The 16,081-nt window shown below is 34.5% G+C and overlaps 1 protein-coding gene across 3 annotated transcripts in view; it reads left to right on the top strand.

The window, feature by feature from the left end:
* LOC128888525 (myelin regulatory factor-like protein) overlaps nt 1-16,081 on the top strand; it is a 93,619-nt gene that overhangs the window by 61,100 nt on the left and 16,438 nt on the right. For 2 of the 3 annotated variants that reach the window (XM_054145455.1, XM_054145457.1), the window contains exons 2-6: nt 4,567-4,660; nt 12,330-12,539; nt 13,423-13,514; nt 14,743-15,065; nt 15,458-15,721. In XM_054145455.1, the coding sequence (XP_054001430.1) occupies nt 4,567-4,660; nt 12,330-12,539; nt 13,423-13,514; nt 14,743-15,065; nt 15,458-15,721 (983 nt within the window). The remainder of the gene's footprint in view (nt 1-4,566; nt 4,661-12,329; nt 12,540-13,422; nt 13,515-14,742; nt 15,066-15,457; nt 15,722-16,081) is intronic. The other variant, XM_054145456.1, reaches the window with a different exon arrangement.

Here is a 16,081-nt window from a genome sequence, read left to right as displayed (position 1 = left end):
ACGCGACTTTGTATGCAAACAGGATCATTTAGTTGAGGAGCAGGATCATTTGGATTAGAAACTTGCATGTACACGTTCGAAACTGAGATTGTGCTCGATTTTAATACACAGTCTGCCTAATTTACAATTGTGTTCAATATTAAATTCTATATTAAACTGCGAAAGACGAAATTTTTCCTACAAATTACAATTATATATAAGCAATATATTATAATTATATATTGCTTAGTAATATTACGATGTCCACATAATCTATAATTCTTTTCTAAGTGAATCTGGAACATCTTTTACAAAAATAATGACTTTCTTTTCAGTCTTTCGTCGTTTGTTTTATCTTACTCTATCAGGATACAGACACAAACACGAGGCTGAGAGGAAAGGAGTAGAAAATCGTAAGCCGGTGTTTAGTTAACAAATTACGCGTCGGTCGGTTGATCGTTGAACGCCCTATTCACCGCCAACTCAACCATACTCGTACGATAATATTTTTCGTCCCCGAAGTCTTAAAGGCGCCCTTACACTTGGTTGCCGCCGTGAATGGCTGGCCGGAAGCAACGAGTTATGACACTCGACATAGAGTCTTAAACGCTTAAGTGTACCCAAGGTACCTTCGTACGTGATCGCATCGTATACTACGACATCCACACGCGAATGTTTACGCGCGCTACTCAAAAACAGCTGGCCCAATTCCCACAACTCGCTGTGGGAGTAAGCCTCAAAAAAAGGTGGTCAGGATAAGTAATCATGGAATTTCTAAAATAAACTTAGTTTATGATGTAGCTGACGATGAAAGTAACTGTTCGAATCTTCATTTGTGTTCATTTACAATAGCTTGTATCGGATAATTTTCGAGCACTTCCAATTTAGTATTTTCGACCCCAACAGGGGCCTTCTTTATGAAAGGAGGGTGTTAAGAAATGCTCATTTTTGGCATCGTCTGGAAATGAAAAATTCATGCAGAATCTTTTAGAGAGTCTCCCAAGGAGCATAAAATGTCCGTATCACTTTTCCGAGAAACGATGGGAAAGTTGTCAAAAATGCGTTCAAAGTATGAATGATGATAACGGAACTTACATATATTTTACGTTTTGTTGTCTTCTTTTTCGGATATCGAACTGTCCTCGAAATATTTAACGACTTTTTATACGTCCTGCGATTACTTCGACATTGTATTGATATTTTGTAATGAATTTCAATTCATTAACTTGTTTAACTGTTAATGGTTTCCGAGTTTCCACAACGATCTATGCTTATACGCATGTGGAACATACCAAATGAAGCAAGCATCTGGTTATTACGCCGACCATATAAATGACAGCGGAAATTTTGAATTTCATGTCGCAGTGCCATCATACAATATTGATTTAAAAAAATACCAGATTGATGTGGAACCAATTAACGTCATTGTACTTCAAACGAAACTGCATTCATGACATTCAAATAGTTTAAAATACTTTGTATATGTATTAATTGATAAAAGTAAAACCGCACTAGAAGTCATACTTGTACACTCGTGTGGATGCAAAGTCGCAGTACGCGTTGTTGGTTGCTGTTCCCATGTAGCCATGATTATATAGTACTTTGGATTTGTTCGATTTCAAGCTTCAATTCATTTGCCTGCTGAGTTCCTTAATACTTATTTCGAAGACGGTTCGATATCCGAAGAAGAAGACGACGAAATGTAAAATATACGTAAGTTTCATTATCATCACATTCATACTTTGAACGTATTTTTGACAACTTTCCCGTCGTTTCTCGGGAAAGTGATACTGACATTTTTTGTTCCTTGGGAGACACTCTAAAAGAACCTGCATGAATTTTTCATTTCCAGGCGATGCCACAAATGGATATTTCTTAACACCCTCCTTTGCTTCCAGAATTTAAAATGCAAATAATTTAATAGACACGAAGGAATTCTACAAATTTTACAACTGTAAAGCAAAAGTAGTCCAGTGCACACTCGTACTTCTCTGAATAGTGAAAAACCCTTGCAAATAATAAACAACAGGTGCCTTTAAATAATCAAAATCAACAAATCCTATTTCATTGTTTCTAGAATTTAAGATGCAAATAATTTAATCGGTTCGATGGAATCCTGCAAATTTTGCAACTGTAAAGCAAAATTACTTCAGTACACCCTCGTACATCTCTGAATAATAAAAAAAAGCTGTATACTAATGAATAAAGAAACAGTAATAAAAAATCCACTGCCTACAAATCGACCACACAGATAAACTTCGTTCCACGTTGCATAACATTTTCTTTACCCTCGCAAATAATAAACAACGAGTGCCTTTAAATAATCAAAATCAACAAATGTTGTTCCATTGACGCACTTAAATTTTTATTGGTCCTTTGTGAAATATTTTATTCTAGTATTCAAATTCCACTTTTGATCCAACACTCCCCAGTTTACTTTTCATTCCTTATTCGAAATTTATAAGAATATCGTTTATTTCTGCTTGACAACGACACGTTTCAGTTTATATATAGAGTTTAAGTGGGGCACGGATGCAAAAATGTCTCGTAAAATCGTTCACTGCGGTTGCAGGATGAAACAGAGCAGGATTTCTCTCGATCGGAATTTTCCTCGCAACGGGAACCTCGTGAATCGGAAATATTGCGAACGATCCACCATCCCTGGATGTTCCAGCGATTTCTGTCGATAGCTTCCGTGCAACGTTGACACTTTGTTCATTCAACTACGTCGTCGTCCAACTCCAATTGTCCGTGAAATTCGCTCTTGTCCATTCAATGAATCCACACTTTCTCTTACGCTCGAACCATTGCTGCGCACTACCACCGTTGCAGTTATTAATGCACGAGCGCGTTATATTGAGTCGTCCGGGGAGTTCGTGCCGCATTTTAAGCAAATAAGGAAACCCCGTATTTTAAAGCAATCGTTTTTTTATTATACTGTTCGAAGCACTTAAAATAAACTACCAGAACAACTCGTTAATTTTTTGGTGATAAACGAAAGCAGTTCGGGATATTTTTTATTCGATTTTAAGCGGAACGTGATGTCGATAGTTTGATTGTAGGTGAAGGCGCGTAGATGTAAAGATTAACTTTAGTCTCTTGCTGTTTTGTCAGTGAAGATTGTAGAAAAAGCATCGTTAATAAGGTCGACATATTAGGTCTACCAGAAAGTTCTATCGGTTCCGGTTGCAACAAGTTTCAAATGGTATGCGCATATTCACTAAAAATGACATACAAATTGCAATCGTGCTATCAAGATGTCATAAATAACGATAAAAATTATATGATTCGTTCAAATTCAAGGCATGACAAATTTATTATTTTGTTTTATTCTAAAAATGGACGGAACTTTCCAGTAGACCTAATACATGGGACAAATATACTGTCATACCTTCCAAAATTACAAGTGGGGGTGGCAAATCAATTTATCATCATAATTAGTCTTTCTTCTGCTTCATAACAATTCTTATTCAAAATTGTAGCAAAAGCATCGCAATTGAACTAAATTTAAAAACAAAATACTGGCATTTTTAGTAAAAAAAAACTAGCATTTTTAGTGTTAATATATTTTAAATCTATTCTTCAGAAAAATATGTTTACATTTTAAAAATTGTCATTCGATTGTAACGGCCTCATTTTGTATCAAATCTTCTCACTCGTTGTTCACTAAACGTATTCGAAATAGTTGTCTGTAAATTTTCGATTCGTACACACGCGTCTTCATCAACGCCTCGAGGTAGTCATTTCTTGAACGGAGTCACGGCAGGAATGAGGATGCAAATAATTCAGGTATATACCGTAAGAGAGACATTCGCGTGGGAGTAACGAGGCATCGCAGGTGAGAACGACTGATGCAGAGTCTCGTATACACATATTTCACGTCGAGGTCTTCGTAAAGGTCCCTCGATCGAACACACGTAAGGGTATTATTTCGACATCGTTCGAATATGCGCAGCAGCCGGCAGCCGTCGCCTTGAAATATCGCGTGCTTTTACTTTTAAGATTAGAATATTAACACGGACGCGTTTGATCTGCATTATCCGTTCGAAACAATAATACTGATAGTGACACAGCCATTTGCTTATCGCGGTTTATATCGTTCATATAATAGTGCCAGACACGTTGCGCATTCATTCGATTAGGTTAATCTTCAATCTCCACGTCGCGGCAGTAAATTAATTTAGTAGTAGTAGATTGTTAAATTGTAACGTAGAGGACGGTTGCTTAGGTTACACTACTTTGAACGGTTTCTTGAATTGCAACGTTTCTTATAAACGAATCGAGAATATTTTTATTTGTATTATTCTTTGTGTATTGGAGTGTAATATGTATGCAACGAATACGATTATTTTCGATATGATTGTGTAATGTACGTTAACAAGATCTGCATAAGAGTTTGATGAACGAACTTTTATAAGGGGAAAAAATTGATTTTATTAATAATTACGTACTGGCGGACGTTATCAAAGGATAGATTTATGGAGTACTTACGTCACGACGATGTTTTGTGATCGTTATTAATTGGTATCCTAGAGTAAGAGGATAGGTGAGACTAACCGAGACTGACGTTTTCTTTTTAAATTTCAGGTCGGGGTGATTTCGTCGGAGGCATAGACAACGAGGCTCTGGACTTCTCGCAATTGGAAGATTTTATAAACAGTGACAGTGAACAACCAGCCACGTGAGTTTTTACATAAAAATTTTCTAGTAAAATTCACCTTGTTTGAAAACCAACATAATTTTTAATATTCGCGAACTATTACGATAACTATACGTATTTTTTTTAACAATTAAATTATGAAGTCGTAGGTAACATACATTATATTTATAAAAATAAAGAAGATATGAATATTGATTTATATTCACTTATATTGTTTTTTATTTGAATAACATTTAAAAACTGATATATCAAATTTTATAAAAACCTTAACTTGTGTGTATATAATATCGAGTACGAATGTACTTAAACGTATTTAAATGCTGGTCAGTTTTAAAATAGTGATACATTTGTTTTATCTGGAAATGTTTTATCGCTATTCAATGGTGACACTATTACGACTAGCCGCAGGGGAGTAATCTATGACTAAAAGAGAGCAGAAAGACGATAGTGTTGCAATAATAAATTGAATTCTAGGTTGTAAGAGTCATGTGGATGCGTTGTACGGATGTACTGTCATTACATTTAAATCTAAGCAATGACAGATACAATTGTTTTTTTAGGGATTATATTAAAGCGCTATTTTGTATATATTATTTAAAGAATGACATATCGCTACAGTCTAATATTAATAATAATTGTCTTAATAATATAGATGAATATTATTTCTTCCTGTAGAATGTATTCGTACACCCATCAATTTCCAAAAATACTTTTGTGTGAAATTGTAGTTTCTTAACTTCTGTTTTTATAATCAATGATATTGTACATATTCTCGGAAGTCTCCAAGATAGATATAGTCCAAACAACATTTACTAGTTAATATAATTTGTGAAATTAACAAAAAAATGCGAAAACTGGGTAAAAGTATAGAAACAATAAGTATTTGTACGATTCTTATGACGAACCATTTACAGTAGAGTTTGTAACGTAAACACATTAGTTTATTGCTCCGTACGAATCAGAAAACATCAAATTTCCAGGAAAGTACTTTTAAAAATGGCTCTAATAAAGAAATGGAAAAAGACCCCATTTCTTATTAACTTCTAACTAATAATTTAGTTAAGTTAATGCTTAGAAGAGTTACAATAATTATAAAATCAAAAGGAAATCCCACGAAGGAAGTGTTATATACTTGTAAATTAATGTAAATTTTTTTTTTTTTTAATGATGTTTTAAACATTAAACAGTTGTGCGAATACTTATTGCTTCAATATTTCTATCGATTGTTCTTTTTTTTGTTAATTTCGTAACATACATAAATAGCTATTTTTTTGTTCAACTCTATGTGTTCTAGAGATTTTCGAGAATATGTAGAATATCATTGTTTATAAAAACTAAGTTAATAAATTACAATTTTACAAAATTTTTTTGGAAATTGATCGGTGTACGAATACTTTCTGCACTCACTGTATATATGAACTGTTCACTAAATTAATATTACGTTCTTGGATGTTATAACAAAACTTTAATTTCCATCATTTTTGACTTGACATATCAAATCATTATTCAATTAAAAATTTGCTACATATATATTACAATATATGCATATTGGTTTGTCGTTATTTATAAGTCTTTGCAATAATGCTGAGATAATTCTCCATATATACCTATAGTATGTGATCCATGAATATCAATTTCAATTTTAATGTAAATGTAATTATTAAGTGGACACTTTCGATGATAGCAGTCGAAAGTATTCCAGTTTCGAAAGAATTTATGTTTTCCTATCCAACGACGGGATTCAACTTCGTCGGAAGCCATCGTTGACGCCTACATTAGTAGCACACGTGCTTATGCGTTTCTACCGCAATCAGGATCTCGACTTCACACTCCATCAATCATCGGCGCATAATTCCCTTCAGTATCTTATTTTCCATTCAAAATTGCCTATGAAAGAGATTACTTATTGCAAGCTTCGCGGTCCATGATTAATAAACAGATCGATCTAACTCTATAGTATTTTAAACGCGCGTTGCGTATATGTTGCCGATGAAATATTGGCTGCGCTTGCAGCTGCATCAATTTTCGAAAAGATGAACACAAAGTACGAACATCAATTTTATTTTATCTCTTTCGTATACCTGTTGAAGGAACATGTGTAATCTTGGCGTAAAAAGCGAATCAAGTAAAATAGAATAATTGAGATAATTACGTGTAGTCGTTTGGTCGTAAACGCAATTACGGTAAATTTGTATTACATTTACGCGTATTACCGTAATTGATCTTATCAACAAGCAACTATAGATTATTAATCCCAATTACTTGTACACATGAATGGGGGAACAAACAAAAAAGCACAGTTTGATTGCTTACAGCAGAATGTGGATAAAACTATTGATTACATACTCTTTTAATTACTAATGTGGGTAATCAGTAGAAGCATTGTTAATGTTTCAAATAATTATTGTGTGAAATATTCTTAAATAATAATGCTTGTACCGACTACCTACATTTGCAATTTGGTTCTTCAACTCGCAAGCATAATTTTTTATTGTATTTCAGGCACTCTTTATTAGCTTCATATAGGTATTGGCGCATTGTTATTCGTAATTATGATTTAAATTACGTGATAAATTAAGTGGCGTTCTTAATTACGTTATCATTACCAATCAACAGAAAATTGCGGGGAATTTATACAAGATTCAAAGAAGATTTTGCATAAGAAATTTGAATTCCTCCTATAACTATGCATCATGCTCGAAGTTGCTATTATACGTAGACGAAATTTACTAAGCTACTAGTAATCACGAATTCGCAGTAACGACAAAACGTTCTCGCTTCAGGCAGCCCCGAATCAAATCATGCCAATTAAAGAATTCAGATGTAATGCGCTTTACCAGTGTGTATGTAATGGCACGTGTTTCCTGCCAACCATGAAACTCATCGCGTTGAGTCCCTAAATTGAGCGATCTAGTTGCAACGGGCTTTGGTCATTTCTGCACGACAGACACAGACTATGTCAAGTCAAAAATGATGGAAATTAAAGTTTTGTTATAACATCCAAGAACGTAATATCAATTTAGTGAACAGTTCATATATACAGTGAGTGCAGAAAGTATTCGTACACCGATCAGTTTCCAAAAAAACTGTGTAAAATTGTAATTTATTAATTTAGTTTTTATAAACAATGATATTTTACATATTGTCGAAAATCTCTAGAACACATAAAGTTGAAAAAAAAATAGCTATTTATGTATGTTACGAAATTAACAAAAAAAAAGAACAATCGATAGAAATATTGAAGCAATAAGTATTCACACAACTGTTTAATGTTTAAAACATCATTAAAAAAAAAAATTTACATTAATTTACAAATATATAACACTTCCTTCGTGGGATTTCCTTTTGATTTTATAATTATTGTAACTCTTCTAAGCATTAACTTAACTAAATTATTAGTTAGAAGTTAATAAGAAATACTTTTCTAATTCTAAAAATTGAAAACACTTATGGAGTTACTATAATTAAAATAAAACATTTTAATTAATTGATTTGGATGCATATTGACAAGTATGATGGTCTTTTTTATGTTGAGTTTATACTGTGGCCTAAATATATTAAGAATTCTTTGTTAAACTATGCCACTAGCTTAAAAAGGTTAAGAACCACTAATTTAGAGCGAGCGGTTCTCGGACTTGGTGATGTCGATGCAGTGCACCGCGATGCAGTGTACCGCGATGTAGTTCTACGCACGCACACGCGGAATAACGAAAGAGTATATGTATACACTACCAATCAGAAGTTTGAGGCCACTCTTGAACGTCTCAGGAATTATTTTATAGAAATTCAATGGTACCTAAGATTCCTTCTAATTTCATTCGCTGGATTTCTAATTTCACAATATAATTGTAATTGGAATCAAGATTTTTAATCCATATTAATTGCCAATCGCTTGACTACATTCCCTTACGCGCGAGCAATTATTTTGGAGTTAATGAAACGTACAAATATTTATGACGTGCAACGTTTTTAAATAGTTTCAGTATTAACGATACAAGCATTGAAATAAACGGGGATAACTTGATACGCCCAGTGAACTTGGTGAATAAACAAGTATTGGATAATAGATGCCCATGTTTTTTTTTTAAATTCAAGATTCTGTGACATTAAACATTTTTTTTCGTTTTAGTAAAATCATGGAAAATTTTGAGATTCGATTACTTTTACGTCACTACTGGAAGCAAGAGTTTAAAGCTACCGAAGCAGCAACGCAAACATTATATTTGGTAGCTTTAAACTCTTGCTTCCAGTTGTGACGTAAAAATACTCTTGAAGCGAACTTTTGGTTTACCCTAATATAATTAAGAGGTACAGGTAATTTCGTGAAGAGACTAAAACTACTTTAGAAATACACCGATAACTGAGTAACGCTTACTTGATCCACCCTGTGTTCGAAGTGTAACGATCTAGGACTCGATCCGAAACTTGTAGCGGGTAGTGTACGGGTCTCCGCGAAACGCATACAGAAAAGAAAGAGGATGAACGTCCACGCGGCAGGCCGAACACATGGTTAGCCATGCAAGTACACTGGAATACGTTGCGCGTGTGGAAACTGCAGACAGATATCATGTGGTAGCGACCGCAGAGGTGTAATGATATAATGACAGAGACAGCCTGGTCGGAATTGATGGAATCAGTGCTTGCCGCGTTAGGCCTGGTAATCCAACCTAACGCACTCGTTCCATTAAAGACCCCGGCACTGATCTCAGAAACAGATTTCATTCACGGATCAACGGAATGGAAGCTTCACCCTTGATCTTTCTTGCGTCGCGAGGTTACGAAGAAAGTTAAATTAACCTCGCTGAGCTGAATGCTTTCGAAGCTTCTCGCGGTAGTTGGTCGCAGAATTAAATTGTGTACATGAAAGAAAAGAGAGAGGTCTAGCGATAGGTTACGATGCTGCGCTTGGTTGGAGTAGACGAATCGAGAACATTGAGCTGACGTGGATTCAACATTTCTGTTGAGTTGTTTGCGAGGTCCTTGACCTCAACATTTATATTTATTCGTTTATTTTATGACTGTTTAATCGTATAGATTCTAAATCCTTATTCCAAGAATAATAGAACTTACCTTTAAAACAAGTCATCTGATGCAGGATATTACTGCACTGAAATAAAAAGATGCATTGAAAATTAATTAAATAAGAAACAGAATTATGTGGAATCTATTTTGATTAAAAATGCAATGTTTTAAAAATATTTAGTATGGTTAAAGTTTCATCTGTACATACGACTTTTCCTATACAGCAACCTAATAATATTATCAAATATTATATATAAATAAATATACAGATATCTCGAAGCAGAACTGTTTAAATTCACTTTTTCGACCCCTGTAAACTCGTCAGACTCGGTTCTAGCAACCTCTGCTTCTTAAGGCCTAATAAAAACTAAACTAGAATTTTCAGGGTACGCCAAAATCAAGTATTTTGAGTCTTAGAGGTCTCGCGAACAGAAAGAGTTGTCAGAAATAATTCGAAATTGCATGTCTTTCTAAAGATGCACGCGTTCGACTATAAAAATTCAGATAGGACAGGTCGACTTGTAATTGCATTCCGTAATTGATGCATGAAAAGCGCAATCGTTCGAAGTTAGCGAAAAAAAAAAGTGTATTTACTGATAATTGGCACAGGTCTCAAGGATCATGGATTTGAAATCGTGACAGGCTAATTACGTAATTACAGCTAGGAATATAATAGTAAGTATTATTCAACGTAAATTGTTACGTGGCTTGCGTTACGGATGTGAAATTCGTAGAAACCCGACACGGGAAACCCCGAAAAAGTGTTCCTCCACGTTGCGGACGTCGCAGAACCAATTTATCAAATTGTTATTGATCAGCGATTAGTATCGATCGATAGTTATCGGATTTTGTAATCGTCGACGCTGATTGATTCGTTAAATTTTATTTTCTTGCTCGTGGACTCGTTAATAGCATACAAGAAAAGAGGGGAAAAAATGTATCTGTTAGAATATCGATGATATGTCATTAAACATACGGTATTTTACGAGTCTATGATCGTAGAAATAATACCGTGTGAGTGGGTCAGTGGCAGAGAAACTACTTTGTGAGTAACGGTATATTATATCTTGAGTTTCGTTTAAAATGCAAGAACGATTTAAAAGCGTTTGCAAAACGTAAGCGTGAAACAGCAATCGAAACGGTAATAGTATAATTTATTCGCTCGTTCTATTTATATAATTGACATGTCGTCTGGATGACATGGCGTCATCCAGAAAATTCCGAGTACCTGTTTTAAGTATAACTATATCATCAAAAATGTGTTTACTCGATAAGGTGAATATTTTATACGAATTATGCTACAGGAAGGCATAATCGAAGTGTTGTCATCTTCCATACATCATTTAACATATTTTTTCATTGCAGGCACGGGAAGATATGAAATATACGTATTTATAATGTAGATTTGGAATTTTTAGAATTCTTTTTAGTAATTGTTTTCATATTGACGAACTATGGTCGTCATTTCTTTTTGAATCATTTAATGTATCTTTCGTAATTTTCTATAGAATGATAATTTTGTAATCGTACCTAATTATTATCAACTTAAAATTGGATATTAGAATAAGAAAGATATAATCGTCCCTTAGAAGAAATTTAAGCATGATTAACCTAGACCTTGTTAGAATCAAATTACTATATTAATTTCATACAATAATATAATATAATAAAAAGCTATAATCTTTCATTTTTAAGTGTCTTTTTATGCCTCTTCTTATTCAACAATATGAGCTTTAATTCATCCTATTTAAAAAGGACTCATAGAGGGTTCAAAATCCTCAAAATCCTGCAAAACAATAATAATAACATTATGAGAGTGGATAACTATCCAGCGTCCTTTTCCGGCTCATCGTATTATCTAAAATTAGCGTTTATTCATTTTTTGCGTGACAACATTCTTTCAGGAGTTCATTATGCCTATAATCATATTCATTTGCGTCATATCACGTTCCTTCACTTTGAGACAGGACCTTACCCGAGTCATTTCGTGATCTAAACGATCACTTTGCTCGAAGAACAACTACACTAGTTTACAAAAAAAAAAAAAGAAAAAAAAATGTATATTCAATGCCACAATTCTTTTCTTATGTATTTTGGCCTACTAAACTCGAAAATCGCAAGAAAATATTTTTCTATTGATAGGTATTTTTTATATGAATTTTTGTTCGATTTTGTTCTGACATACCTTCACATTTTAGGCCATATTTCGAGCTAGAAACGTCAGATTGGGTCGCACAAGACGCCATTTTTAAGGTAATATTTTAGCCGAAGAAATCAAAGTTTCTCATATATATTGGCTCGTAACACTTAAACTATTGAACCGATTGGAAAATAATCTAAAAAACAATTGTTGGAAATTCGATTACCTTTAAAATGGCGTCTTGTGCGACCCAATCTGACGTTTCTAGCTCGAGATATGGCCTAAAATGTGAAGGTATGTCAGAACAAAACCGAACAAAAATTCATATAAAAAATACCTATCAATAGAAAAATATTTTCTTGCGATTTTTGAGTTTAGTAGGCCAAAGTACGTAAGAAAAAAATTGTGGCATTGAATGTACATTTTGGCTGTAAGCTACTGTTATTGAAACTAGTGCCTACAGTCGTGTACCATGTCCAATGTTACTGTTTTTATACCGTAATCGCGATACTAATTGTTTTATTGTAGATATTTCGCGGACACCCTTGCTCACAATGAAAACGGGGGTGGAACGACGACCCACGGCGGCCGCGTCGAGGCGACGGTTACCCAACAACCACCGCCTCGATTACCCTCACCGATTACCCAAAATCATCCAGTCTCGAGTACGTGCGCATCCGGTACCACTATCGTACCGAACGGCACTACTTACAAGGATCCACAATCGTACGTTCACCCGTAAGTTGAACTTACCCAAGAACCAGAATACAGATTCCACAGATTACGATTTCTGATTTACGACGAAGACGTTTGCGCGCGTGGAATCGGCATGGAATTGCGCAATCCTCGAGTAAAAGACTCGAACGAGGATGCGGTTCGTTCGAACTCATCGAGACACGAAGTGAAACGCCGATATCGCGTTAGGCGAAATGTTTGCAGCGATTGGCGAACGTGGTTTGAATGTGTTTTATTTAAACTTTGAAAATGTGTGTGTGTGTGTGTGTGTGTGTGTGTGTGTGTGTGTGTGTGTGTTATTTTGGTCCTGTATGAGCGTAGAAAAATAGACAAAATATTGATGCAAGGCCAAGTAGAGGTATATAATACAAAATTAATTAATTTATAGCATCGTTGTAAGAGGGAACGTTGAACCTTGACGTTTTCATTGGTCAAGAATAAGTGACACCATACCAATGTCATACTACTTTTGAATTCACGCGATGAAGAAGTTTCTGATTCAAATGTGTCGATAAGACTATAATGTTCTTATTATGTATTTTCAAATAATACAAGCTTATATCGTGTCACGTACTTTTGACCAAACAAGAATTTCAATTTCTTTTCTTCCTCTTGTATACCAACACTGTAATTTTAATTTTATATTACACAATTTCACGTACCCTTTCATTATTATTTATTCTATTCCTTACGTTCACATATGACCAGAATTTCGTACATAAATGACTGAGGATGACTGAAAGTTAGCAGTCGAGATATTTAAATAAAATATATTTAATTTACTTTTGCCTAGTAACTTTGACGAGTGGAATATGTGACGATGTTGAGAAACTTTTATTAGTAGTTTCGAGTTTCGTTTCAAGTAGATTCAACTTTTCATTTTCAGACACGCATTACCTGAAAGTCCACCGGACAGTGGCAGCGAACCACCGTATTCGCCACCTGGTCACAACGACACTCAGCACGTTCATTCACCACGTGAGTGTCTAAAGTGTTCGAAAGTAGAGTGTCTAAAATATTTGAAACTATCCAAGTGGATAGTCTGATAATTCCAGATAAAAAAAATATCTTCTTAGAGATTCATTTACGGAAGGTCTAGTGCAAATAGAAATAACGCCAAGAAAATTATAAAAATTTGTATACGGGTTAGATTTTATCCCAAAAACACCCACATAAATTTTGGGAAGGCTAGGGTACCAGAAGCTAAGAAATAAATGTTTCAATTTCTCACTTTTTAACGTGGGCTCTTATAGGAAAATGCGTTTTCAACACACTCAATTACGTGCTACAAAATAATTGACGCCGAGATTGGATCGAAAATTGTATGCATAATAGAAAAATATCTAAAGAACATATATTGATTTACAAAATACTCCGAGGGTACTTGTAGTATTAATAATAAATTAAAGAATACTAAGATAATGCGTTTTGTCTTCTGCTGTTGACATAGTACGAGAGATCTGGCACGCTGCACGAGATGTTAGAAAACGCGTGATCAAATACAAACAGTACTGTAGTTTGTCTGAAAATAATTGATTTATATTACTTTATGATACAATATAAATATAATAGATATAATAACGACTAAAAATCAATGTTTAACATAATTTTTTTTTTATTTTGATATAAAATTGTGAACCATTGTAATATTCTAAATACTATGCCAGATATACTACTGCGTGAATCAAGCGACAATAGTAACTCTATATTGACTTACAGCGTAACTGTAGAGCCTCCTTAATACATTATTATCCTGTTTGACACTAAAACTACTAAAACAACACTAAGTCAACACATACATACCTATTATACAGATAATTACATCGTTGTTATTAAATGAAAAAAGAGCAAACTATTATAATTTCTCAATCAAATTAAATTTCTATTATAATAATTGCCCTAAAAAATTACAGCAAACGATTCACCTAAAATATTCCACGTTAAAAAAGAACAAAATATTAGTGTACCTGCGTGTCCACAAATTTCCAAGTCAATCTAATTATTTCTGTTTATCAAGAAAAAAATTTCAAGCCACAATTTTCAACGCAGTGTACCATTCTGTCTCCTGATCGTATCTGTTTGCTGAGAACGCCTTTCAAATTCCGTGAGAAGCGTTTGTCAGTGAAATAGTATAGAGTCGCGACGATGAACTCATCCTGAACTTTCCAATTAAGGATTTACAGTTACAGGTACTGTACTATTTCAGATCAAAAGGTAGCTCTTCAAGAGATGCTTTTGCATCATCAAGGCAATCAGGCGAACTATCCTTCAAATTTACTACCTTCTTCGCCGAGGACCTTAACTTCGTCCACGGATCCGCTGTTACTGACCCATTCGGTCTTGACTTCCCATCTCGCGTCGGGAACACCGAATCTACAATCTCAACAGCAAATAGGACAAAACCTGGTGCCTTTGCCGCACGAGCACAGCCCTGGTAACATCAACACGTTGTACTCGCCGCTACAATCGGCACCCAAGAAGAGAAAACTGAGCCAGGATGGTCTTATTCACGTGAAGCAGGTGCAACGAGTAAAATTTCCGATTACTAATGTCGATTAATTGTAGACATAATTTTTTTTCTGTATTTCTTTAATGTATTCTAAGGTAGAAACATTTCAAGCATGGGTAACTTTATTTAAAAGAAGGATGTGCACAAAAAATATAATGTTTGTATAAGTGTATGTAATAGAGAAATTAAGAAGGTGATAGTTAGACGATATATTTGTATAATAAATTCCAGAAAATTATTAATCACACATGATAATACGATTTCAAAGTATTTTTTCAAATGCCAGAGAAATATTTCGTGCAATTATGTTCAGAATAAAATGGTTGAATGGCTCTATCTTGTAATACTTTGCTTACACTAAGTTTTATATCGAAATTTTTCTTTCTTTTTGATTATTGACGTAATCTCGTAGGAGCCTGAACTGGGCACAGTGGAGCATAGCTGTAGCAGCAGTAGCGCAGTCCTCGATGGGGATGAAGTCGCAGACAATAGCTACATCGACGCCAGCTACCAATGCATTCGGTTTCACCCCTTTCAGCAAACATCTTGGCATGTTCTTTGCGACCACAATCTGAAAGAGCTCCCAGTGCCTCATTATCGCGTGGACGCTGACAAAGGATTCAATTTTAGTAACTCCGACGACGCGTTCGTTTGCCAGAAGAAGAATCATTTTCAGGTAGACACGTCCGTTGTTGATGTTTTGGTCTACTTTCATTCAGTTGTTGTGTTTTCTCGAAATTCTTGGCTCTTCCAAGTCTAGAAATGACTTGTATAGTTTCCGAACTAATTATTTCTGAATTGACAGATTAAAATATTCAATTTTGTAGTGAATTAAATTAGACTTTGATCATTTTCTTAGTAAGATGTATTGCTTCCGTTTGAAGATAGACATCACTTTGTTTGTCTCAAGAAATTTCAAGATTTTTAGTTGTGTTACTTCTGAAGCAAGGATGCAACATGTTTTAATTATTGTATTGTTCATATACAGAGTGTCCCAGCCTTAGTGATACAGCGCTCTAACTCCAAAACTATCAGC

Source organism: Hylaeus anthracinus, unplaced genomic scaffold (genome assembly GCF_026225885.1).
Source record: "Hylaeus anthracinus isolate JK02 unplaced genomic scaffold, UHH_iyHylAnth1.0_haploid 11994, whole genome shotgun sequence".
Classification (NCBI taxonomy): Eukaryota; Metazoa; Arthropoda; class Insecta; order Hymenoptera; family Colletidae; genus Hylaeus; species Hylaeus anthracinus.
This window is presented reverse-complemented; position numbering and strand designations above follow the sequence as displayed.